The 26,993-nt window shown below is 40.5% G+C and overlaps 1 protein-coding gene across 4 annotated transcripts; it reads right to left on the minus strand.

The window, feature by feature from the left end:
- Window positions 1-8,758: 8,758 nt before the first annotated feature.
- etv5a (ETS variant transcription factor 5a) lies at window positions 8,759-23,345 on the minus strand. Of its 4 annotated transcripts, none has more exons than XM_034146512.1 (13): window positions 23,214-23,345; window positions 20,914-21,064; window positions 20,687-20,780; window positions 20,269-20,316; window positions 19,845-19,895; window positions 17,728-17,851; window positions 16,998-17,261; window positions 16,104-16,420; window positions 13,564-13,626; window positions 13,136-13,204; window positions 11,735-11,904; window positions 11,373-11,474; window positions 8,759-10,634 (listed from the first exon to the last, which is right to left on the minus strand). In XM_034146512.1, exons 2-13 carry the CDS (start codon window positions 20,959-20,961, stop codon window positions 10,404-10,406), a joined length of 1,581 nt encoding a protein of 526 aa, XP_034002403.1. In that variant the 5' UTR covers window positions 20,962-21,064; window positions 23,214-23,345; the 3' UTR covers window positions 8,759-10,403. The 4 variants fall into 4 exon arrangements, with proteins under 4 accessions (XP_034002403.1, XP_034002401.1, XP_034002402.1 ...); XM_034146510.1 differs by having other exon boundaries at window positions 11,367-11,474; XM_034146511.1 differs by having other exon boundaries at window positions 20,687-20,783.
- Between the last annotated feature and the right edge of the window lie 3,648 nt (window positions 23,346-26,993).

Consider the following 26,993-nt stretch of genomic DNA (forward strand, 5'->3'; position numbering starts at 1 on the left):
GCAACCAACATGTTTTGGGGTAATTTTAGAGTCAGTAGAGTAAGGAGGAATGATATTTTTTTAAGTTTAAGTTGGTTACCGAGAAATACATCAACCATTTCAGAACATGTATAACAAGTTATGCTTTCAAAAAGTGTTGAGGACATGTCACCCATGCGTTATTACATTAGCTAAGCTACACAAATTTCAAAGCAAAACGCTAACGTCTTTTAAAAATATTAACCATTTAACCTAGATAAATGTGAAACGAATGTTACCTGTTGATGTCTAGCCATGTTCAGCGTCTTTGTAAACAAAATTAGCTTTAGTTAGTATTACTTTTGCCTTTTTGGAGGCGGTGGCGTTAGCTTACTAGCTATCTCTGCTAACACTCAGGTACTCAAGCTAATTGATATCAACTGTAAGGTGTGGCGTTTCAAGGGTCTGCCCCATGGTCTGCGCCAAATCACCAACCAATCACGCAGTCCAAGGTTTAGCCAAAAGTATATTCTAAAATACATTCATTTGAAGAAGAAAAAAAATATATAGCCTAATCTTTATTTTCCTACCTTATGATACTGCAGTTGCTACACAAACTATGCACAACCAAGGAAGAGCATCACTTATCCTGCATATGTTTCACCCTTTTTATATACAGTCTATGGTTTCCCCCACTTTTGTGTACTCTGCCTCACACAGAGATCCATGTACTGAAAAGAAAGTTCACCAAAATGGAGCATCATGTATCATTCCATATATCAAGTGGTGTACAGTAACTAAGTACATTTACTCAAGTACTGTTCTAAATTACAATTTTGGGAGACTTGTTGGCTACTTGACTTTAGTATTTACATGTTGTGCTACTTTGTACTACTACAATTCAGAGCTAAATTGTGCAATTTTACTCCACTACATTTATTTAATACCTTTAGTGACTTTGCAGATTTGGATTAATGATGTGAAATATAATCAACTCTTAAATCAGACTTTAGTTACACCTGGAGTAAACTTCACATAACCTGCAGTATAAAAAGTCATTAAAAGTAGCTGCACCTTTACCAGCTTGGAGAAACACATTAAAGATTACGTTTTTTTTAAATTATTATTTAACATGTAAACTACGCATTCTGGTACCATCTGAGAAGAAAACCAACCAAAAAGACAACATTCACTTCAGGCAAACAAGGCAACCAACATGTTTTGGGGTAATTTTAGAGTCAGTAGAGTAAGGAGGAATGATATTTTTTTAAGTTTAAGTTGGTTACCGAGAAATACACCAACCATTTCAGAACATGTATAACAAGTTATGCTTTCAAAAAGTGTTGAGGACATGTCACCCATGCGGTTATTACATTAGCTAAGCTACACAAATATCAAAGCAAAACGCTAACGTGTTTTAAAAATATTAACCATTTAACCTAGATACATGTGAAACGCATGTTACCTGTTGTCTAGCCATGTTCAGCGTCTTTGTAAACAAAATTAGCTTTAGTTAGTATTACTTTTGCCTTTTTGGAGGCGGTGGCGTTAGCTTACTAGCTATCTCTGCTAACACTCAGGTACCCAAGCTAATTGATATCAACTTTAAGTTGTGGCGTTTCAAGGGTCTGCCCCATCATGGTCTGCGCCAAATCACCAACCAATCACGCAGTCCAAAGTTTAGCCAAAAGTATATTCCAAAATACATTCATTTGAAGAAGAAAACAAATATATAGCCTAATCTTTATTTTCCTACCTTATGATACTGCAGTTGCTACACAAACTATGCACAACCAAGGAAGAGCATCACTTATCCTGCATATGTTTCACCCTTTTTATATACAGTCTATGGTTTCACCCACTTTTGTGTACTCTGCCTCACACAGAGAGCCATGTACTGAAAAGAAAGTTCACCAAAATGGAGCATCATGTATCATTCCATATATCAAGTGGTGTACAGTAACTAAGTACATTTACTCAAGTACTGTTCTAAATTACAATTTTGGGAGACTTGTAGGCTACTTGACTTTAGTATTTACATGTTGTGCTACTTTGTACTACTACAATTCAGAGGTAAATTGTGCAATTTTACTCCACTACATTTATTTAATACCTTTAGTGACTTTGCAGATTTGGATTAATGATGTGAAATATAATCAACTCTTAAATCAGACTTTAGTTACACCTGGAGTAAACTTCACATAACCTGCAGTATAAAAAGTCATTAAAACTAGCTGTACCTTTACCAGCTTGGAGAAACACATTAATGCATCAATAATTATAATCAAAACATATATTATTTTGAAATGGGCCAATTTGCACAAACTTTTACTTGAGTAACATTTTGAATGAAGGACTTTTACTTGTATTCCTACACTCTGATAATTCTACTTTTACTTAAGTACAAGATCTGAGAAAGTTTAATTCACTGATTGTTAGTGGTCAACACCCCCGCACACCATTCTAGGATTCTGCTGTTGTGGTTCTCTCCAAACTGCCACTGGCAACAAACAATTATGTAAGTTTAACGTCAGCATGTTTAAAATCCACAGGATTATATTTAGTCACCGTATTGTTGTGCCACCAGGACATATTCACATCCCAATCTGACAAGTGCTAACTTTTATTTTAAGCAGTTCAATTTAGTTCAGAACCTTTATTGTCCTAGATGGGAAATTCAATGTGCAGCTGACAGAGAAAAACACATATTACAAGAGCATAAATTCTAAACTCCCACACTACACCCACGATTTACAGAAGAAAAACAGTAAGAAAGAAAGCTGCAGTCTCTCAAAAATGCAGCTGCAATAGGGAACAGATTGTTCAGCTTTTGCAATGTGTCATTTTAAAGACTGCAGGGCACATATGCTTGACAATTAGTTGTATGCTATTTTTTAAGCCAGTAAACTAGCTCCCTAGTCTGAATGCATAGCTTCAAGTATAATGCATACTCAACAACACATTATCACAAAAGCCTATATCACTACACAAGTCTATACAGTACAGTAGAATAGAGTAGCAGTAGGGAGAAGGAGTTTTCCTTTGCAACAACGAACACAACACATGCTGCATTGTTACAATTTTAAATGAGTGTTAAAGCCTTTAAATCCATTACAAAGTGTGGCAACAAACTTTAATAGCAATGCACTTTCATACTTATACTTATGACTTTATTCAGATTGCATATACAGTGGCTGTATGTCCACCTGTACCACTTATAATAGGTGGGGAAATAATGTTTTTTTTTAGTAAACAAGCAATCTCAATATTGTTTGTCCTTATTGCAGTTAGTTTGTCTTCTGAGTATGCTTTTGCTGTCTTTGCAAACTCTATTGTTTAAGGTGCCATATAAATAAAGTTAAAACATTATTGTTATTTTGCATTTCAAATTATACTGTGTAAGTCTATTACTGCATGCAAAACATCCTACTACTCATGTTCTAATGGGCGAGATACTTCCACTAGAGGGCAGCCAGGGTCAATGTAAAATAAAAAAGAGCTCCCTTCAAATTCTGAAATAAATACTGACTTGTGGGTGGTGTGCAGTGTGTGTGTGTGTGTGTGTGTGTGTGTGTGTGTGTGTGTGTGTGTGTGTGTGTGTGTGTGTGTGTGTGTGTGTGTGTGTGTATGTGTTTGTGGGAAATCAGTTATGTAACAGAGTTTTAGGAGCAAGGTCTCACCATGGTAATTAGCATTGTGCGAACACAGCGCATCGGCCAAATAATGTGAAAGATTTCTGCTGTTCCCTTCCCCGCAGTATGACCCATATTTCTCAGTAATCGTAGCCAGAACTGAGTGCTTGGCTCTCTCAAACTGCAGTAGATGGAGTCAGTGTGTGAGTGCCTGCGATGCTCTGTAGATTCAAAGCTGAAACCACATTAAGTTTGAGCTGCCTCGTCCAATATCTGGATCAATAATTCACTCTGAAGCAGCTAGTGGTCATGTGGTATGATGTATGTTGAAGGACTACGTCCACTTTTCTCCCAGGCAGGGCCATGTGTCAAGCACTCTGTAATACGATGAATTGATTTAGTGTAATGTTTATGATGCAGCCTTGTTTGTTTCATATGTGGGGCCCTAAATCATTCCTGCAACATATCCAGTCCATACCTCACGGTAAGCCTTTGGCAGGTCAGTAAGTGGTGAGGAGGAAGCATTCTGTATTATGGAGCACATCAAAAGCCTCCTGTTAAATGGATCAGCATCATTACATTGGGTTAATGGCCTAATCTTGACTGTGATAGAGGAACGAGTTGCACTTTTAGCTCCAGGGGTCAGTCTGTTGGTCCAACACTTTGGTCAAGGTGGAAATATCTCAATAACTATTTGATTGCCTTGATTTAAAATAACTTGTGGTTTTAGGTGAGATGTTGTCACAACTATTGGAATGGATTTCTATTAAATGTATTATGCACATTCATATTCCCAAGAGGATGAAGCCTAATGACATTTCTTCTCCACTATAAGGTGATACCGTCATTGAGGTAACCACAATTAAGTAAGTAATCAATTTAATGTTGCATTTTTAAAAAGCGCCGACAACTGTGTTTGTGACAGTGATGCATTGTTACATCTGAATCTGACAAGAGGACTGTGGGCGTCTCTTGAGAATTCACAGTTAAGGTGTGAATATTCATACTTTAATTTCTACAAAAATATGCATTTTTACTGTTGTTTATCACTTAACCACTGCTCAATAAATGAAAAGGAGAATTGAAACACAGACAAGCTGTTCTCAGAAGTAGGCCTAGACAGTTGATTAGACATAAATGCTTGAATTTCTCTCCTCCATAAACTAGGACAATATCAGCAAGGAAAACATTGAGCTGAAGGACATATTTTGTAACATTTGCCCATAGAAATGTATTAAAATTACTTATATTTGATTGAGTTGTATATACATTTCCAACAATTTACCATAATATTCATAAACCAGATGAAGATTTTTGGACATCATTGGACGTCTGTATCTTAAAGGGGACCTATCGTGCTATATTATTCAAATATAGCATGATAGGTCCACTTTAAGTTATTAGAGAAACAAGCTGAGCTAAGGTTAGCATTTAGCTTGTAGCACCATCATCATGTCCACCATGGAAACCCTGATTGTTGTATGTAAAAACAATTTATTCAGTGTTTCTACTAGTATGAATCATCATGTTAGTTTTTTTTTTTAGATGAGGAGACCAGATAATTCAGCCACTGGTGAAAACTGTTCTCTTAAAGGGGACCTATCATGCAAAATGCACTTTTGTACTTCTTTTATACATGAATATGTGTCCCCGGTGTTCCAGGGAACTCACCAAGTGTCAGAAAACACAACCCTCTCTATTTTCCTCCATACCCAAATCTCTAAAAAAAAGGGGCTGCAACGGATCTGATAAAAACTGATCCAGATTTGAACACTGTCCTGACGTCAGGACAGTGGCGCTACGGCTATTGGGCCAACTCCACCAATCAGGAGGAGACAGCCACGGCCATTGCCGTTCGAAAGCACTGGAGACGCTGTAGTACATATGCCAGGCCTGTAGGTGGTGCTGTTCTCAAAGAATCAGCCCTTGCAAAAACAGAGCTAAACATTTTCAAATTGAGCAAAATGAGGCATGGCTAAAATGCATGATCTGTTTGGTATTTTGAAAGAAAAAAAAAAGTATAAATATGCCTTATATAGGTATGGTCCTACACTATATTATTCAAATATAGCATGATAGGTCCACTTTAAGTTTAAAAAAAAAAATTGCTGAGCACACTTTAGCTTGTAGCTAGCAGCCGCTACGTCATGGGTCAACCAAAAATAACACTGATTTCTAACGAAACTGCTTTATTTTATTAGCTTTACTAAATGCGTGCAGTTGTTTTGACGTTTGGACAATTTGGCTTTAGTAAAAACTTCCTAAACATTGTAGAAGCGAAGGGCAACAAATTCACAATATCTGCTACATCACTACACCACCAAACAGCTCATGGTGGTAGAAAATGACATATGCTCGTCACAGTAGATTAAAAAACAAACAATAAAAAACATCTGTTATGAGGTTGCAGCTCACAAAAACACACACTATCAGGGCAGGGCACCTCCCATGAGTACGCTAAAAGCAAAGCATTCAAAGGCACTCTGCTCCTCGATCAATGGAGAGTTGCCTGCCAGGCTGTTACTGGAGACTTTTACACTCTGTGGTTTGATGAGGCTCTGACTCAACACCAGCAGAGTGCTGCTGGCCATCAAAACAAAGCCTGAGTCTAAAGCTTCACATACTCCATCATGCTATTCGCATTTCAGCTTGAGACACATTTAACAACAAAGAGATACTACAAGGCAGACAACGTTATAAAAATAACGCCAAACGCCTGAGGGAAGCTTTTCAAACGTTGGGAAATCTTCAATGAGTTGTCAAAACGAAACAAACATCACAAGATAGTTGTGAAACATTCATACAGCTCGTAAGTCAGCAGCTAGTGTTCACAATGATTGACTTTATACTTCTCCTGCAGGCTTGCACCATGTTTACCAGGGCTTATTGCATATTTCTCTCACTGACTACACTGTGTGTATTTGCTAACTTTAGTTTCAGGTTTTCAGATTAAGATTCAAACAAAATGTATTATATGTCTACAAAACGTGTAGGCTATTTATTACAGAATATAATGGGAGGCAAAAGTGTATATGTTTAAGAAAGGACATTGCATATTAACATGAGCACTTGAGTCTATTATGGAAATAGGTCAGATTTACATAAGCACAGACAAAGGCTCAATTAAATGCACATAAATACAGAACCATGAAACATAAGCACATAAGCATGGATAAAAGCTCCTGGGAAAAAACAATTAGAAAACAATGACATAACCACTACTCCAGATTATGAAAACATGTTTGAGTGTCTTTTGAGATGGAGAGGAGGTCCTCAGGTACAGCACATGGTAAACATTAAAGCCCATGGAAATTAAAAAACAGGAAACAATCAACATAGGAACAAGGACATACGCTTCATCCCAAACAACACCAATATAACATGAAAATAATGAACACAATATGAAATAAACAGTATGTGAAAGTAGTCTACTTATAAACGGAATATGAAGGTTAATTCAATAAAAAACAAGAACAAGCAGTTTAAGGTAAACAAGCAAAAAAGACTTGAAGTATTGGAAATAAGTATTCAATCTGAGTGAGTTTGAACATCAATATTTAAATAAACTCTTCTTTAATTCTATGCATGAAAGTACATAGTAGAAATACTGAAGTAAATACACAAATAAAAACCTGGAACTAAAAATGTTACTTGAATTATTCATTGCTGCTTTTCTAGTTGTTTAACTACATATGTTTTTCATCATTAATGCATGCATTTTATTGTTGTGGTTCGTCAAACTGGAGCCAATCTTTTGTAACTAATATTATGTTTTTTTATTTAAAACGTGTCAAAGAAATGCAGTGCAGTAATAGGTAGCCTACACATACTTTACACAGTAGTTAGAACCACTATTTTCAAGTAGTTAACTAAACTATTTCTCAAAGTTTCTTGTGTTAAATATCAACATATGCTTCAGCCCAAAAAAAATGTATTGGAACAATATTATGGAAAATATTGCAATGTGTCTCAAAATGTCAAACCGCCTTTTATATTTTCTTAATGGAATATCTGTTAAAGCTGCTGGAGTTATCTCGGCTTGCAGACTGCACTTTAACCTCTTAGTCATTGTAAAGTTGCGTGTGTATTTAATATATTAATATTTATGACTTACTCTGTGCTCTCACTCAAGTCTGAACTCATGAATAATTCTACACACAGTCCCTTACTGTGTCACATACTTCTGGGGCTCACTGCAGGTTTTACACCAGCAGACTGTGAATTATTTACTGATGAATCACGCTGGTGCACGAGAACATTAATGTGTAACTAATCCATAAATATTCAAATGGGTAGTAAATCTTCTCTTGTTCTCGGACACTCTGCTGTGTGTCGACTGGAACAAAGCCCTGGACACAGCGTGGCTTTATTTTCAAACATTCGTTTTGCTAATGTTTAACTGTTTGTAGTATTGTGTAGTTATATATACTTTGATAGAACAACCATGTTATGTTGAGGTGGCATTATGACTACGGTACATCTATTTAGTTTATTTGTTTTCTACACATTCTACACAAATGTAGCTAATGTTGATTTTGTGGATTGGCAAAAATCAGATTTTTGTGATATTTTTTTTCTCTTGACAAATAATTTTTACTGCAATAATAAATACTGAGAATCCCAAATTAGGTTTAGGACTTTTTAAATGCTACCCTGCATTAAGATTTGTAACATTTTGGAGCAATGTTAGGCGCCATTTTCTGCTATCAGCATGACGCTTTAAAAATAAAACATTACAAAACATTTTTAGAATTGACAATGCAATTTGAGAAATAAAAAAACTAAACTCCTACTTCCCATGTGTTAGCATTTTTAAATAATCTATATTGTCAAATTGAGGCATTATTTAGATTAAAGCAAGGCATCTGTGTGACATGCCTGTAAGTAGTTAAGTTAAACATTGTCATGACAAGGTTAATACTGATTGTAAGATTTCTCACTTAATGAGCTAAAGCATTTGTGTTAAGAAAATGAAACACAGACATGGGAGTGTTTTTCAGGTCAAAACAGAGTAATCATTTACCCAGAAACTTAGAGAAGCATGTGATGTAGAAATGAGCCAGGTCAAGCAGAGACTGCCAGACCACAGCAGCCCGAAGTCAGCTGACTGACCCAGAGCAAGGAGGAGGAGGAGGGGGAATATGATGAAACACACCAGGACTGCAGGCAATGAAGCATAAAGGACCGTTTATTGTACCCAGTACAGATTATCATAAACTCAGCAGTGTAAGAAACACATTGTGAGGGGAGGGGACTGAAGCCTATACAAGTGCAGACAATCCCTGTGCCTGGAGTGGAGCCCATGATATAATGTGTGTGTTCACCTTTGATGGAACTCCGGCGTTCACACACACACACACACACACACTTTTACAGGCAAGAGAATAACATCGTCTCCTCCATTCTCCAACCTTGAGGCCTCTTAAAGAAACAGTCTGCAGTAGTAGCTTTGTAAAGGATCAAGATTTAAAAAGCTACATTGTCTATTAGAGCCAGAACTATACAGCTTTTACATTAAAATCAAAACAAATGCAGCCTTATAGCAAAAATATATACTTTATATACGTTTGTCTTCGCCCTCCCCCCCATATTAAGAAACATACATAATGAACACACAGACAACAAATGCAGAGAATATCACAAATATCTTCTTTGTCCAGAGACAGTAAAGCGATATGTTAGTGGACACAGTCTTACACCATGCAAAGAGAAGCCTCCTGTTGACCACTTGTGACTGGCAGAGGTGTCCGAAAGAAGGAGAAAGTCACCCTTCTTTATTTCGTTTTTACTTTGCATGCAACATCCCGATGCAGCCTGCCATACTGGTGCATCAGAGTAACTAGTACACTGCCGAGGAAAACATGAAGCACCCAGACAGAGATACAAAATAAAAAAGAAATAGGAGCAACGTGACCATTTTATCATACATTTATCAGGGGAAATACTTGCATCCCTTTTGAAATGGAGGAGATGGAGTGCTAATCATCTCTAAAACTTGGAGCGGTATAATAAAAAGGGACCCAGCAGTGATGAGCAGACATGAGGAGTGTACTGTATAGACTGCAGTTTCTAAAGGGAAGCGGATACAATCTCTTACACGGGCAGAAGCGGTTAAAGAACGTAACATGTACACGAGAGAGAGCAGCCCAACCAACGAGCCTGAAATACAGCAACGCCCCAGAAACCTGAGAGGCCTGGGTCTCTAAAGAACAGCTGGCGGATGCAAACTAAAATGTATCTACAGAAAACTAAGTGATCTGTGAGTTTAGAATATATGTTTTCCATCTTGAATCCGTGCTATGCAAATTAAAGCCCTTTCACGGATGTGGCGACATAAGAATGGGGGCGACCCAAAAAAAGGCAACTATAGAATAGTGCTGCATTTAGAATTAGTTTGTATTTAAAACTCTATTGGTTACTTGATTGTTTTTAAGAAAAGCAGATTGTCACAAAATCAGAACGACTCTTGTACAAAGTGGGTTTTCCCCCCCCCCCCTGGTCAGTTCTTTTAAAGATGGCGCCACGTGGCTTCGCTTTTATTTGGTCTCTGCAGCAGAAGCGGCCTCTTGCAGTCCAGTTCCTCTTCACTGGTTACACAACCTCTCTCTTTCACTCGCAGGAGAGGAGCTGTCGCAGGCTTTTTTTCTTTCCCCCTCATTCATTCTTAGCTTGGGAGCTTCATCAGAGTTTTATGAAGGTTTTTTTCCAGGGAGCAGGAGAGGAATTTGCCCTCCAAGCGACTCAGCAAGTTCCAGCTCTGGATTTTTTTCGGGCGACTTTGGGAGTGTTTGCGTGTCCATGTGTGTTTTGCTTTTAGTAGCCGTAGCCGTCGGGGAAGGGCAGACCTGCCACACACTGCTCGCTGGCGTCCAGCAGGTAGGGGGCGTTCTCCTCGTAGTGAGTGAGGGGCACCGTGTCCTCCTCGGGGCCCGGCAGGCTGTCTGGGTCCACCTTGAGGTTGGGCCTCTGGTTGTCGGGGAACGCCATGGAGAAGAGAGCCTCGGGGTCGCACACAAACTTGTACACGTACCTCTCACCGGCCACCTGAGGGACATCAAAACACATATATTTAATTGAATGTTTAAGCATATTAGCTTTTGCTTCCCTAATTGCTAGGCGACTTATACGTATGAGGTGGAAGCAGGAGGCGTCTCCCACTCATGTCCAGTGGGTGACAGAACTTATGAAGTTTCTACACATGAGAAAATAAAGTGTACTTTGGGTGGCTCCACTTGTACATTTTATAGGACATGGCAACCATTTTGTACGTACATGGAACGTTTGAAACTGTGTACTCTTCCCTAACTGATCCATCATTTTTAACTGAATTAGAACACAGATTTACAATAGTCAACCATTTATCTCAACCTTTTTATGTATTTTTGTTGTTGTTGTTGTTGTTGTCGTTTTCTTTTCTTTTGTGCTGTGATTTCAACCATTTGTTTGTCTATCATTTTAAATGTTTTTGTACTATTAATCTTGTTTTATTCCGTGGGGGGGCGGGGGGAATACAAACAAATAGACAACCTGCACACCTGTAATTGTGTTGTCTTTGACACGGTATGTGTTGTTTAAGTCATACTTTCATTATGATCAAATCTTCCCTATTCTGATCTGAGGCAGAAAATACTTCCCATAAATATAATAATACACAGGATTATATATTTAGTAGAAGAAGCGGGCTAGAGTTAATCATTCAGACTCTATGGGAGATAATAGGACATAGTTGCAGAGGGGTGGGGGTGTGGGGAGAGAAAGGAAAAGGGGTGAACGTGCCTTTACCTTCTGCATGATGCCCTTCTCGTAGTAGTAGCGCAGCGAGCGGCTCAGCTTGTCGTAGTTCATGGCCGGCCGGTTCTTCTGGATGCCCCAGCGACGAGCCACCTGAGGACACACAAAGAGTGAGTTAGGAGCTGCAGCAAATTCAAGATTCAAGGCTTTCATTGTCATGTGAACATAGCTACAGAGTAGTTCTGACAAGGACATTCTTAGGTCACAGGCTCCTCCAACAGTGCAACACCATAAAACAGATAATAGCAGTGCAAGTAAATCAAATCAAATAGAATATAATAGAATCAAAAGGTAGTAAACGTCTGGTAGTAGGAGATCTGGACAGAAGACATGAGTTGTTGTGAAGGACTCACCTCCTCGGGCTCGATCAGTTTGAACTCCATGCCGCGGCCGGTCCAGGCGATGAATTGTCCGTTAGCCGGGTCGTCCAGTAACGTGACCAGAAACTGCCAGAGCTGCAGGGAGCCGCGGCGCTGATAGGGGGGTCCGTCACGAAACACAGAGGGCTCCTGCTTTACTTTACCTGTGAGAGGAAGAGGAAGAGGAGCAGGAGAGGAGAGGAGAGGAGAGAGAGAGAGAGAGAGAGAGAGAGAGATGGAAAAAGGAGGCAGAAGGAGAAGGAAAAGTGTCAGTGAGGACTGTACTCTGTGTGGTGAGACATTCCTGCCAGATGGACACTGTGAAGTGGACTCGCTGTTCATTATGCACCGAGAGCAAAGCCAAAGGACTGGACTCAGAACATGTTCAACAATATCTAGTACTTTTGGGCTAGATATTTTTTTACGATATTTTATCTAGATACGTTTTTTTGAGAGGTTTTTGCCTCGGTTTGTCTATCTGCAGGATTACAGAAAATCTAATAGATTTATCAGATTTGTTTATACTTGGTGGAAGGGTGTAGCACAGACCTAGAAAGAACTAGTTACATTTTGCAGCAGATCTGAATCAATTGGCCGATACACACAAAAAAAAATCTCTTTTATTAACATTGAAAGATAGGCATTTGTCCTTCATTCAAGTAGGGTTAGAATAATCAGAAATATGAGTTAGAGACCAAGCCCCCAGGAAGTGCGCCGGACTCTGATGAAAATATTCGTTGTGTCCAAACGGCGGTACTACAACTTCCGTATCAGTCCGTGATGTCACTGGGCCCAGAAAGACTTTTCCCCATTGACTAACATCGGGAAAGAAACGTCTGTAAATCAGCGGATCTAGATTTATTTTCTGTCTCCATTCATTCTACTGAGCCGAGAGTGGGAGCTCGGGGGGCGGGGCTTAAGGGATGCATGCTCTGTGAGCGCACATACGGGTTCTTCTGCTCTGACAGCCAGGCATGATGGGTAATCTGTGACATTTTCGCTCTCTCAAAAGTTGGGCCATTTTGTCTTCATGCGCCAATGAGCAGCTCTCATAGGAAAGAACGAGACCCCGCCTCCCACGCTGTATCCAGTTCTTATTACACATCCATGTTAGAGACTGGGAGAATTCACATGAACTCCCCCTGAAATCCAAAACGAGAACTATTCTGACATGGCTATTAAAGTGGTTATTAAACTTTCTGATTATTTAAAATGCAACACCTCTGTTTTCACGTTGTGTGTGTGTTACCAATTGAAGCTCATAAACACACAGAGGTCAGAAGACTAACTTCCAAATGTGTGAGGTAGGGTCCTATTAGGGGCCAGTAAATGCCACATTGGCTTTGGTGGATCTGCGCTTTGTACATTCATTTCTATTTGTATTTCCAGTCTTACCTTCTAGTCTCTCAGGGACCACACAGGTGTCGTCAAAGTACAGCTGAGTCTCTCTGTCAAAGGAGAAACCTGCAATGGAAGAAAGAAAGAAATGCGACATTAATGGGATGACGAGCAGAGAGAGCGTGGGAAACAGAGACCCAGACCCAGAGACCCAAACTGCATGCAAAGCAATATATCTGGGCAGCTTCCCAAGACTGGAAGCTTATATTGAGCTGAGCTTGTGCCAACTGCTGATGTGAGAGATGCACAGTGTGTGTGGAGCAGCGACAGATTCATTGATACTTTCACTTCCCCTTCGAGCTGTCATTTCATCGCTGCTGACCCGATATCCTCTCGCCCAATACTGCGCTTTAACCAGCTCCATGAGTCAGGGGGTCCCAACCAGAAGGACTTGGCTAATTAAATCATTCTGAGACATAACTTACTTTCATGGTTATTTTGGTAGAAGCTCCCCGCTCTCCCAAACGATGACTGACAGTTAGGCACTTCTGTAAACAAAGAAAGAAGATGCATTTAGACCAGAGACTTCCTCACTGTCATATCAGATGTTTAATGCATCAAATCCGCCGCGCAGCTGACAGATATTTCTGGATCAGTGCCACCGAGTACAAAGAAACACAGCTTTGATAATTGTCTGCCGTTTATAGACAAGTCAGTCCACACTATAGGAGTGTTTCAAGTCACAATAAACACATGGTGGATGCTATGTGTATGGAGTTAAGGTTACAACAATCTCAACAGGGATTTGGATCATTCCTTTAATTTACAAACATGCAATGGATGAGCTCTCCTTATAGCCACCAGACTCTTCTGAGAGAAGGCTGCTTTTTTTGACCAATCAATGGCCGATTTAGACTGCAGCTCCAACAGCTGGACAGAAAATGCGCACACACTAAATCTTGAATCCGAATACACTGCACACAACATCCCCCGCATGTCCACCAAGCCTTTAAATAAGATTAGCACCATGGTTGCTGTATTCAATCTCAATGACAATCGAGTTACACCAGTCCGCCCCCCGGGGGGGTCAAGGCCTGTCTTCCGTTTGCAGTGTGTCTGCAGTGAGCATCACCCCCCCCCCCCCCCTACACACACCATCTATTATGCTGTTTCCTGTCTGCTGATAAGGCAACCACACATCAATCTTGAGCAAGTGTTTCCTTAAGTCTCTGTCTCCGCTTGTCCTCACTTAAGAGAAGAGTCTGCAGGAAGTCACTGGTGGAGCCAAGTCTAACCCATGCGTGAGGAGAAAGAGCAAAGAAAGACTTCCTCTGTTCAATGCATTTAGATGATGGCTAATTATCTCCGACATGAATCCGTTTTCTAGAGCACCAACAATAATGGCAGATAAAGACATTTATAGTCACTTGGCGTCTAACTGTTTGCTATTGTCAATTAGAAGATACAGATCTGTAAAGCTCCACAAAGCACCACTTCAAATCTTGAAGTAACATAACAACAAAAACCAGCCCTAATAAAAAGAAGCTCTGGTTAAAATGAGCAGTGTGAGAACATATTGCTGCAGTGCATCCATGCCACATTTGATATAACAGTTTATAGGCAAAGATTTGTAGCAGATACTAGTAGATTATTAGAAATACTAAAAACATATCCCATTGATTTGAATGATTACAAATTAAAATACGTTTTGATTAACAATTGCTGCATTATGGCGGTGTGTCCTCTGTTATGAAACTTTTCATTAAATAAGATGAATCCAGTAAATAAGGCCTTGTTTACAGCAACACTAATATGAAGTTGTATCGTGATGAGTATCGCGGTTACACGGCCCTGCTGACATGATGATCCATGTTGGCATGCCCTTCACTCACCCATCTACAGATACGAGGCCTGTGTGACGTAGGTATTTAAAAGGCCATAAGATGCTAAGAGGATTTGTGGTGATTACGTCACTGAGCGGCCAGCCGGTCGGACAACAGGCAGAAAGGGACTGATAGAAAATACTGGAGTGAGTGAGAAAAGATTAAAAAAAAAAGTTGTTTGAGTTTCAGGAAAAGAGGATGTAGGGACAACAGCTGGGTGTGTGGGCGTTCGGATCAAACAATGCAGCGACAGTGGCTCCGGCTTGTTTGATTTAAACCGAGTAAACAGCCTCTGTTTGCCGAGGCTTTGTGCAGAGGACAGGCACCGTTTGGCCCCTTTATGCATTCTGTATAAAGCAGAAATCTGCAGGCTCTTACAATCATCTCGCTGTGCCGCAGGTCACTCAGTCCTCTGAGGGCTGCGACCCAGATCTATTCCAGGTAGGCTCAGTGAAGACGTTCCCCGCACCTGGCTGCGTGACCCATTTCCTTTTTGCCCTTTGAGGCTTAGGCTGAGATAAAAGTCCCACTTTTACTTTGCTGGCATGCCTCTGGAGGAACCATTCAGGCTTTAAAGGAGAGTATGTGTGTGTGTGTGTGTGTGTGTGTGTGTGTGTGTGTGTGTGTGTGTGTGTGTGTGTGTGTGTGTGTGTGTGTGTGTGAAATGAGCACCTTAGTGGCCGTGCTAAAACTCACAGGCGAGTGTTGGCGCCCAGAACAAACACAGAGAGGCACATTCCTCACCCTCTGCCCGCTCCACTTTCACAGCCCTGTACAATGGCTTTCACACAGCCAGCGATACACTTCAATGCTTTCTATGCAGAGAAACAAATCTGCAGGAGTAGGGCTGCGAAACTAATTGTAATCAAAATCACAAAATGGGGTTGTGCAGTATTCAAATTGCAGGAGGTGCAATATTTGTTACAGGATAAATATGTAATATATGATTCTGAAAATAGTATTGTGGTGCTAAATAGTCCCGGACAACAAATCCTAAAAAAAAGAAAATAACTTGCAAATAAATGCAAGTATTGACATTACGTTATTTATTCTCAATTGTGCATTCTCCTCGGTGACATCTCGACGAGGTAATGGACCCTTCTCTACTTATTTTATCACCACAACTACCCATCTCTACTCACCAGAATCGAAGCAGAAGTCTCGTGGCTCCTGCTTGATGGCCATGGGGTGGAAAGCTTGGCGCGGGGGCCCCTGTGGAGCACCTGGGGGCCCCATGGAGGGGACGCCCTGCTCTGCGTAGCGCGGGTCGATGAGCTCTTGCTTGAAGCCCTGGGGCGGCACGGCTACCAGCGGCTCGGACATCTGGCGGTGGTACGGCGGCCGGCCGTCGCGGGGCAGGCTGTGGTGGCTGCTGGGAGGCTGGGGCAGGAAGTGGGGGCGCGCCTGGCTCTCTGAGGGGGGGAAAGGGAGGCATGGCTCTGACATCTGCCGCTGGAACCTGGAGATGGAGGAGATGGAGGGGAAAGAGAGATGAGGTCTCTGTTCAGGAATAATGCGCGCAAAGACACGAAATGAACAGAAACACCCTCTCCGGATCAGAATCAGGTTGATCACCAGGTAGGTTCACACGTACGAGGAATTTGACTTGGTGTCGTGGTGCATACAGAAAAGTAAAAAATTAAAAACACAGATAGAGAAAAACATTACAAATAATAAAAAATATAGTAAAATATAACAGTTTTTACATAGAAATGGAATGGAACAAAATATGGAATACAAATCGGCAGTAATAATTTCCATCCAGAATTTGACTAAACTTTCTTAAAATTAGATACAATTATGCAAAAATATGTCAAAACCTTTATGTGTGTGTAAAATTAAATACAATTATACACACACATAAAGGTTTTGACACAATGATCACTTTTACTTTTATACTTTAAGGACAACAACATTTTGATCCAGGATTTTTACTTGTAATTAAGGATTTTGACAAAAATTGATATTGGTACTTTTACTCAAGTAAAGCCTTCTTCAGCCATTTGCCCACCCCTAGGCAAACTGCGAGTGCTCACCTGTGCTCAGGGGAGAAGTTGTTGGCATCCTGGCTGATGGGGGCGCAGGGCACGGCGAAGGGGGGGCTGTGCACAGAGAGCGCCTGCTGGTTGGGGGAGCCTGCGCTCGCTGTGATTGGCTGCTGTACGTGCACTGGACGTGTGGGATGGGCTACGTGGGAGTGAGGAGGGGGAGTGTGCGCGCTGGAGGGGCCGCAGGGAGAGACCGGCGTGGAGGGGGGGGTTAATGGCTTGAACCCGGGAGAGGGCTTCCTGTCACAGGCACTGAGGAAACAGAGACAGTCAGAATCAAGAGGATATCCAGCGGCAGCCATCATGGTCTTTGTAATGATAAGACATGAATTCATAGAGCACCTTTCAAACATAAGAGTGAGAGCAAGTTAAAGGCAATACTGAATAAACAGGTGTTCACCTTCTTTAGTCTTAGGTAGAAGGAATGCCATGTTTTTGATGCATTGTTAAAAAAAGGCTTTTGTTTGATGATTTTTTTTAAAAAAGCAACAGGGATGTAAGAGGCCTTTGAGGATTATAAAACAAACAACTAAATGTAGTAATGTTGGCCAGACGTATACCATTGAGAGCCTTGTGAACAAGCAAACATAACGTTAAAATCAATACTAAAAGTAGTTAAAACATGATAGTCTGAGGAAAGGATAATACCCAGGCGTGTGACTTCTGGTTTGACCGTGGGGCTAAAGTAGCTTTCTCTCTGTGATGACCCAGGACATACCTGTAGCTGTAAAGGCACTTCTCTCCGTAGGGCATGGGACTCCTATCCTGGCGACAAGGAGAAAACTCTTTGGCGGGATTCAGCTCGCGTTTGATCTTGGCCGGTGGCTGACCATGAAACATCACTGGAGACATACAAAGAGAGTGCATTAGATCAACTCCAGATATCACCTAATTGAAGCCATGAACAGAAGTGCAGCAGTTCTCTTAACCACATTTGGAATTGATGGATAAATGGACGACGCCTGTGTATTCCCTCGACTGACAAGAGACACTTAGCAGCAATTTATCATGCGCTCTAATGACAGTGGACTCTGAACACACGCCATCCATCCAGCGCTGCTAGGTAGCACAATACTGACTGCACTACACACACAAAAGCTATCAAAGTCCTCGTCTGATTCCCATTAGGACCCGCCAATACCAATACCCATGAATCAGTGTGGCTGTAATCTAATGGCGGCCAATGATTTTCTTCTCCCGCGCTGTAACCATTAGACACTAGCTGCTGCTGCTCTCTGCGTATCGGCTGCAGTTTCCGGGGCGCCACATAATAGCCGGGCAGAAACTGGATCCCTCGGCGCAGAGGAGCCCGGGGCCAAATAAATCACCGGCGTGCTGATGGACCCGAGCAGCAGCAGAAAAGTAAGTAATGAAGACATCAGGCTTCTTTTCTTACTCTACACAAACGGGCCTGTACTAGATCTGCATCACTCCGTTGACAAATAGTTAATCACCAATATGTTGACACTTGATCAACCCTTTAAAGTAATTTTTGCAATTTTTAAATGTAGATATATTTATCTGATCATAACTATTTATGTACACATTTTGTTATTTTAGAGTATACTGTCACTTGTATTTTTAATGCAATATTCAAATGATCTTCATTTGAACCCTTGTCTGTCCTCATGGGGTTCACTTTTATTGCATTTTATACTATAATAAAAGTTAATATTTTTGAGTTTTGGGCTGATTAAAACTAGACATTTTAAGACATCCTTTTGTGATTTTTTTTAACTATACTTCTATCTCAAAATGAATAAAGTCATTAGTTGCAGCATTAGACTTTAACCTCTAACTTCAAAACATTAGAACTACCAATCCACTATAAACTGATAGTGCCATTCCACTCCGAAGCAAACTTGAATATGGTTCAGCTCGGGTCAGTGGAACGCCGCTTCACCCCATGTGATGTCCTACTGACTGAAGCTCACATCGGAAAATTGTGGTTCTGGTGAATAGGCGACTTTGTGAGAGGGAGCGGCCTGCAGCACGGCAACAGAAGTCACTGCCAACATCTCTTCTCTGTACAACACACACACACACACACCGGAAACTAACAATCCAAGGTCATGGACCCACACCTTCCATTAAGCAGACTATACACCAACAAACTTAGATTGGGCACTCCATAAAAATGCATACATGTCTATGCATCGACCTCAATAACATGTTGCAGCACTCAAGGTCAGTTCGTAGCTCGCTTTACCACATTTGCAAAGATTTTATAGAGTAGCTGCCACACCCCGTCTGCACCTCCTACGCATCAGACGAAAACATAAATTTAGAAGGACAGAGGGGAGTGGAGGAGGTCGTAAAAAGCTTCATTGGGCATCATTCAAACATATCCCTCAGCTGCAGCCTAAAGGAAATGTGCAGAGGAGGCTGTATGGATTAAGAACGGGTTAAGATTTTTCGGGGATGGGTTGTGTAAAGCGAGACAGATCTGAAGCTATCCGCTGGAATCGAGCCGCCTCAGCAGCAGGGCCAGAGTGCGGGAAAGTGTGAAATCAGATTAGGAGCTTGGCTCATGTGATGCCCCATGCCAATCGGCTGATTAAACTCAAAATGGAGGGGGAGGAGGAGAGCAGCCTTTCCCAGAGCTGTGTTTGGAAGAGTTGATGAAGACATTTCGATGAAAGAGAGGTGACCTGAGCATACAATCAGAAACAGTACTTTGAGAAAAGCACTTCATCATACCAGAAGGTGGTGAGAAATGCCAGAATAGCCACTGCAGTTTGAATCCCTCTGCCAAGAACCAGGCTGAGCTAAAACACCAAAATCATGGCCACGGATTGACCCGGGAAATCAGAACAATGTAAATCAGGTACTCACAGCTATCCGACTGGAAGTCTGGGACAAACTGTTCGTCATCGGGCACCTGGGCTGTGAAGACATAAGAGAGGGTTTCACATGTGAGAACAATCGAGCAAACTCACAGCCAACATCCAAGACACTATGCCAGAGAGCAGGAATGTAATCTAAGTGGACATGGAGAGAAAGTTACTTTTAGAAAAACAAACAGGGTCGTTGTCAGCAGTTTCTCATGCAGAGGACTTTGCTCTTCGTGCAGCAATTGCTAACACACAAAAAAACAATAGTTCACATTCTTATCAAGTTAATCTTTAATGAAAATACTTAATCTTGTTCACTATTTAGAACACAAATAAGACTAAGAGATGCATGTCAAACATTAGAGATAATACAGGACCTTTATCCCAAAAAAAGAAAATATAACTTTATGTATAAAATAACTTACCTTCTGCGATCCAGATTTCTTGAAGCTGACTTAGGTCTTGGAAGAGATCTGAAAAAAGTAAGTAAAATATATGAAATAAAGGTTTTAAAGATGTCAATCCTGATTAATTACATTGTCGTTAATCTGTGGATTATTGGTTTGTTTTGGTCGAAGAAATGTCAGAAAATTTGAATCAGTGTTTCCCCAAAAGGTAACCCAAGAACATTTCCTAAAATGTCTTGTACACAACTTAAAATATATTTAGCTTAATGTCACTGAGGAGTAAAAAACCCAGAAATAATTCACATTTAAGAAGTTGGAATTAGAAAACGTTGAGTTTTCTATTAAAAAAAGCTGGTAATTAATTTTGTAATTTACAATCATTTGATGAATCTTTGCAGCTAAATTATGAACTGTTTATTAACATCCTGACGTTTACCTTCTGTGTCCTGGGCGAGCTCTGTGTCCACAAACTTCCTCTTCCTGTCGCTCACAGGCCTGATGTGAGAAAGCTCCTCCACGTGAGACTTGTGCTGCTGGGAGAGAAAAGATAGAAATGTTAAAACATGAAGAAGGAGAAAAAAGGGAAATGTAATAAAAGTGTGTTTGAAATGTACAGTGATCTATAGTGACCAGCAGGAGAGAAGCTGGCATGTGTCCACTTACGCTGGGTGGGACCATAAATGGGACTTGCTGGTCGTAGAATCCGTCCATGTTATCTGCTTGATTGGAAGGGGGGGGGCTCCGATATTTGGGGGGAGGGGGAGGTGTTCGCGTTCGCTTTAAAGCGACAGCGCCCGGGTCACTTTGAGGGTCACTGGAAAACACAAGATTGGAAAAACATACAGCACAGGGTCATAAAGGGGTTCTTTTTCTGCAATTAATGAGTTTCTTAGCGGGTCAGGGGGGAAATGTGTTTGATTTGAACTGTAAATTCCAAACTTACGGATTTTAAAGTGTTTTGCTACTGATAGTCTGCAGAAAAGTCAAAGTTGTAAGATTCACTTTGTGTGATCCGGTGAGAAATCACATACAATACAATTTGTACAGTTATTATTATAGTTTGTTTTGGAAATGAATAACGCAGCCAGCTAGCCTACGCTGACCAATTGTGTTTAAGTAACAACAGGTATTTGTTGTATAACATGAGCCTCCTATTCTTTAAGTCACTGAGAATTGAAAAACTTTACAGTAAAACGTATTTCTTTGTGCAGGTTTTGCATGAATAAAGGTTCCCTTTGTCTTACATTTAACTGTAGGCGTTTACATTATTTGTCATTTGAAAAAAAACTAAAACATTTTCACCCCTATGTAATGATTTACAAGCTTTTGAATCAAATATTTACTCCCCCGCTTGTACAAAAGATAAGGGTGAACACAATTTCAATGTCAAATATGTTATTGCCTAATGTTTTGCCATTATGAATGCCATACCGTGCTTCAGTATTTTGTCATGTGTTTATATAGCAGCAAACGTGGTGATAATGTGCCGAGGCCACCACCATCTACCAGCTTGTTATTTAACCAACAAACAGCTCTTTGAACTGGGCCATACCGAGTGAGAGAGGGAGCAGCACAATGTAAACACACGGCACATTTAATACACTTATATAACACTCACTGGCCATCTGTGGGCACTACTTTCCACTATCATCAGCTTAGAAATGTTGAGGAAAAGACCTAAAAAGAGTGATTTCCACCATTTAAGAGTAAATCTACACTTAATTGTGGCATGCACTGCAACACAAACACTTTCAAAAAAGACCAGTAAAAGAGTTTATAGAGGCTTACATCTACAGTTGTGAGGTAATATTGATGCTACAACTTGGAGAAGTTGAACTCTGTGCACCCTCGATGTAGTCAGAAACACTAGTAATAAGAAAATCCCTTTGAAACAACAATAACAGAAAAACTAAGCCACTAAATCTGCCCTCTATTCTCCCTCCGCAGGCTGATATGACTCACTCTATATCTCCTGTTAATGGATGACGAATACAGGATAGCTGCAGGGCAATAATTACTGACGCCTAGCACATATTACACTTACAACATCAGGACTCACTGTACTTTTCTCAAAGTGGATCAAACAATCAAAGACGGTACTGTAGTACGTCAATGAAAAGTAGGTAGTGCTTATTTTTGGAAAAACAACAGTGATTAGCTACTGACGGTAAATGAAAGCAGAGTAGATTATAATAAGGTTGAAGTGTACAATTAAAAGTAGGAAGTGGTACTTTTTAATGGAATTCACACATTGCAAGAATTGTACTGCAAAATGAGGGCCAAAAAAGTAACTTTATTCGAAATAACAGTGATGACCTGAGGGTAAATGAAGCAGTAGATTATAATAAGGAAGATTAAATCATGAAGGGGTCCTAAAACGCACCAAAGTTTTCACGAGGTTGGTCTGTATTTTTTTCACTACGGCTTCAAAGGCATTGCCTAATGAACGAAAAAGTTAACTTGTTTACTGCGTATTTCCAACCAACTTTTATCACTACGGTGAATGTGTAAAAATGTGCACATTTTCGCAAGTTTTGCTTTGAAGCTGGGGAGTAAGGGGGGGGGGGGATATTTCTCCCCCCCCCCTTACTCCTCCTCCTCCTCCCGGCCCTTCCCCCACACATCCCTCCCTTGTTTTTCTCAATGAAGTGAAACTCGACCCGTGTGGAAACAGAGGAGAGAAAAAACGGCCCGTCCATTCATAAAAAAAAAAATAGGAAAAACACAAACAGTCGCGCTCGCGCTGATAAACCAAACCCACGCAGATAAACTAATCAGATTAAACACACGCTGTTCGGCTTAAATACAACACACAACATGTATGTTACACTAATACGAGCCGATATAAGATGGTTGTCAAAGTAAATATCTTTAAATAAGATGGTGTAAGAAAAATAACGACCCCGTAACACGGCTTAAAAAAAAGAGAGCAAGTTTTCGCATGAATAAATAATGCAGCTTACCTTGTTTGTGTGTATAGACGTCCTCTTTAGAGAGAAAATGCGGTATTAATATCCACAAATATAAAAACAAAGTGTCTGTAGTCGAGTATTTGTCTGCGCAATGTTACAGTGATGTGCCTCCTTCGACTCACAAAACTTGACTGAGCTTTTCGTTAATGGCCCGGTCGGTTTTTCCCTTGGGCTCCGAGCGGCACGCAGAGACGGCCGCTGATTGGTTGAGCCGCCCTGTCCGTCAAGTGAAGTAGCCAATGGCGTCTCTGGAGGTCATGAATTATGCATAATCTTCGGTTTGGCCAATCACAGCGCAGCAAGAGCCTATTTTTATGAATGGCTGGATTTCATTCACATTTTTTTCAGCCATCAATGCCAAGATGTGTTTGTTAAAGGGCCAGCTGCAGTGGAAATGTACTAAAGATCGACCCTGTGGCAACGTCAGTCTCACGCAGACTTTCCCTTGACCCTAATGATAGATTATAACACTGTGAGGACACATTTCATTAAAATTGACATACTTGTATTAAATTAAAGTAATTTAAAACTGCATAGTAATGCAACAGTATGAATGACGCAAATGGCTGAGGATTACAAAGGATTATTAATGAGAGAATGTATTTCAAGGACACGATAGAAATGAATGAATCATGGAAAGTAGAGAGGCATTACAATCATGAAGCATGACTGGCCGTGTTTAAATGTTTACACTTTGCTTGTTTGTTCAGTGTCTTTAGACACAACATATAATTAACTTCTGTCAGCAATTTGCACACAATCTGATTAGTTTTAAATTTTAATCTAAGAGGAGAAAAGGTGATGATGAGGTTAGTTAATCTGTTTATCAATTTATTGACGCAAAAGGGAAATAATTAACTGATAAACAATCTACTCCACTATTTATTTGGGGATTTTCTAAAAACGTTTTAATGCTGAGTGTGTACATCCCTCTTTAAAACATGTTTAAATGTTCATTCACTGAATACATGTTTAGTATATTGTATTTCTTTTAGCATTGTGGTCAACATCCTTGTGTGGAAATCCTGAGTCATGGCCTATTCAATTTAAAATGTAAACCAGGTTTAAAAATATTTGAAGGATGTCCCAAAATATTCAGATACTTTTCTTAGTGGCAAATCTGTATAAGTAGCTCCGCAGAAGATGAACCACTTCCATCAACTTTCTTTTCTGCAGCAACAAAAATATCAAACATTCAACTTTGTACACTTATACTTTCATTACCATGATATTTGCAGAGTAAAACAATGAGTGCCAGTGTCTGACTTGTCGTTGTTTTTATCAACATCGTGAACTTTTCTCCAGTTTCACAGCATTTGAAGCTCCACCATTGATGAGCATGGGCGTCATTTGAGACAATGTGCCTCTGGACACAGACGTGCAGCAGACCCCACCTCCTCTCCAAGAAACAAGACGCTGACTTGAGAGATGTTAAGCCTGTTTTTGTTGTTGCTTTGTGATCATTTTGTGTAATCTGTATGTCTCTGCAAAGTTATTTTGGGTCTATTGTGTCTCTTTGTAGTCATTTTGTGTCTTTTTTGGTTCACATAATGTCTCTTTGTGGTACATACAGTAGTGTCAATTTGTAGTGATTTTAAGTCACTTTGTAGCCATTTTGTGTGGATTTGTGGCCTTTGTGATTCTATTCGTAGTTGTTTTGTGTCGATTTGTGCTCATTATGGGACTTTGTGGACATTTTGTGACTGTTTTTGGTAATTGTGTGACACTTTGTTGTAGTTTCGTGGTTCTTTGTTGTCATTTTTTGTTTCTTTTTGGAATTTATGAGTCTCCTCCTGGCAAGTACATGTCTCTTCGTAGCTAAAACCGTGGTGGCTCCTGACATGTTGGGCACCTGGCCCTTTTCCCGCTCATCTATGTTCAAACAAGTGTTCTTCAATTATAATAAAATACCCTTTACTTCTACTGTTTTAAAATAACAAGCCATCCTAAATGAACTGTGATAAAGCATTGAGAGAAAATAGGATATGAGGACTTGACTGTTTGCACGCAAATATGCATGCAAGGAACGGCTGTTGAAGCCCAAAGGTCAGAGGTCAGGAACATATAACCTTTGTCATTATCACCTCTGTCCCCAAATTAGGAATCCTGCATATAAACTCTGTGGCCCCACACACACAGATTCCAGCAGCTGGTATGAAAACTATAATCCCCGTCAAATCCCTGCAGCAGTGATGCAGAGATTATGAGCCTGCTGCAGAGGCAGTAATAGAAAGAAAAGACAAACATGCATGCAGTGGCACCGGACCATACAGTGCTATCTTTGCTGTTCATCCCACAGGTCTAAGGCCAAAGGCAAACAGCTTGTCTTACAGGATATGAGCTCCATTTGGAGGTGTAGCGCTTAAATCGTGGAGCTGCAAGACCTTAAAAATACCTCTAAATATATAAATATCTGTGTTTAAAGCCTGCAGGTCCACTGTATGGTGCACCTCTTAGCTGCTGCGGATGTGGTGGGTGGTCACTTGGAGGCGTGTGGAGAGTGAGCACATTGTGTTTTTGTTCTTACTCTTTCCTTAAATAAATGTGCCATATGCAGCGGGTGACATGCTGCCTGTGTACATCCCTCCCTCTCTCTCTCTGGGTGAATGTGAGAGTGGGTGTTGCGAAGGCAGGGTGAGATTTAAGGCGCTACTTTCCTGTTCCCTCGAAGACTACTACTGTAGGTTAGTGTGACACTGACATAAGAGCCAGGTCAGCACAATGTGTGCTAATCCTGTTTCTGAGGATCCTTCACTAAACCAGGTGAGGATAACATGAAAACACTACACCTGAAAGCTCTGAACCATGATCCTGGGCAGATGCTTTACTGCAGACAATCTATCACTGTTTTGAGGTTCAAAGGTTTATTCTTTACAGCAGTTAGAGAAAACAAAATATAATGTCATTTTAAAAACAACAAGGGAATAACTGGGTTGGTTGTGACACTTTTTACTTTAATTTAAAGAGGACACATTGTTCTAAATGTTAGGTTCATATTTGTGTTTAGTGTCTCTACTGGGACATGTCTCCATGCTTTAATGTTCAAAAAGCTCTTTATTTTTCTCATACTGCCTGTGCTGCAGCACCTCTTTTCACCCTCTGTCTGAAACCAGAGCCCAGTCTGCTCTGATTGGTTAGCTGGCCGGCTCTGTTGTGATTGGTCAACCACTTATAGATGTCCCGCCCCTTAGCCTATCACGTACAATATGTTGGATTGTAGCCAATAGAAGGGATTTTAGCATTTGCACACCATTTACATGCACTAAAACCTTTAAAACACAATATTAGGACAACCCCAAAAGCATAGGGCCTCTTTAAATCCCACCAAAACTGTAGATTTCCTAGCCTAAAGTTTCAGGTAGTAATGGAGTGACTTTATTTCTTACTTAAGCATACAAAAAACTGGAAAGAAATTGTAAAATCTAACTCTTCAGTCTTCAATAGCTACCTACAACCTACTCTTCAAGTAAAAACAGTCAACTTTAATTTAAAAGTAATTTAAACCACTACACCTACAACTACATAAACACGGAGCTTCTTTCCTTTTGTTATTGGAGCTCTTATATATATTCTCAGTCCCTAATCCCATCAGTGAACCTGGCCTTCACAGCTGAGACTCTGTGATGAAGCACAAGTGGGAGAGAGCATAATAATGTAGTCTCTCTGCACTCTGTCCCAGCTTGCAAAATGTCTGTCAAACTGCACATTTCAAAAAGAGTTAAAATGGGAAGTGGTGCCTCTGGGCGTAGGATGCTCTCTCACTGAGGGACA

Source organism: Trematomus bernacchii, unplaced genomic scaffold, assembly GCF_902827165.1.
Source record: "Trematomus bernacchii unplaced genomic scaffold, fTreBer1.1, whole genome shotgun sequence".
NCBI classification, from domain to species: Eukaryota; Metazoa; Chordata; class Actinopteri; order Perciformes; family Nototheniidae; genus Trematomus; species Trematomus bernacchii.

Excerpts from the sequence above, each read along its gene's own strand:
- etv5a (XM_034146509.1), bottom strand. The coding sequence starts at position 20,961 with ATGGACGGATTCTACGACCAGCAAGTCCCATTTATGGTCCCACCCAGC. Across the intron at positions 16,421-16,997 it reads AACTTCTCCCCTGAGCACAG|GTTCCAGCGGCAGATGTCAG; the intron begins GTGAGCACTCGC and ends CTCCATCTCCAG. Across the intron at positions 13,205-13,563 it reads CTACCAAAATAACCATGAAA|GTTTCTCCTTTGACAGAGAG; the intron begins GTAAGTTATGTC and ends CTTCCATTGCAG.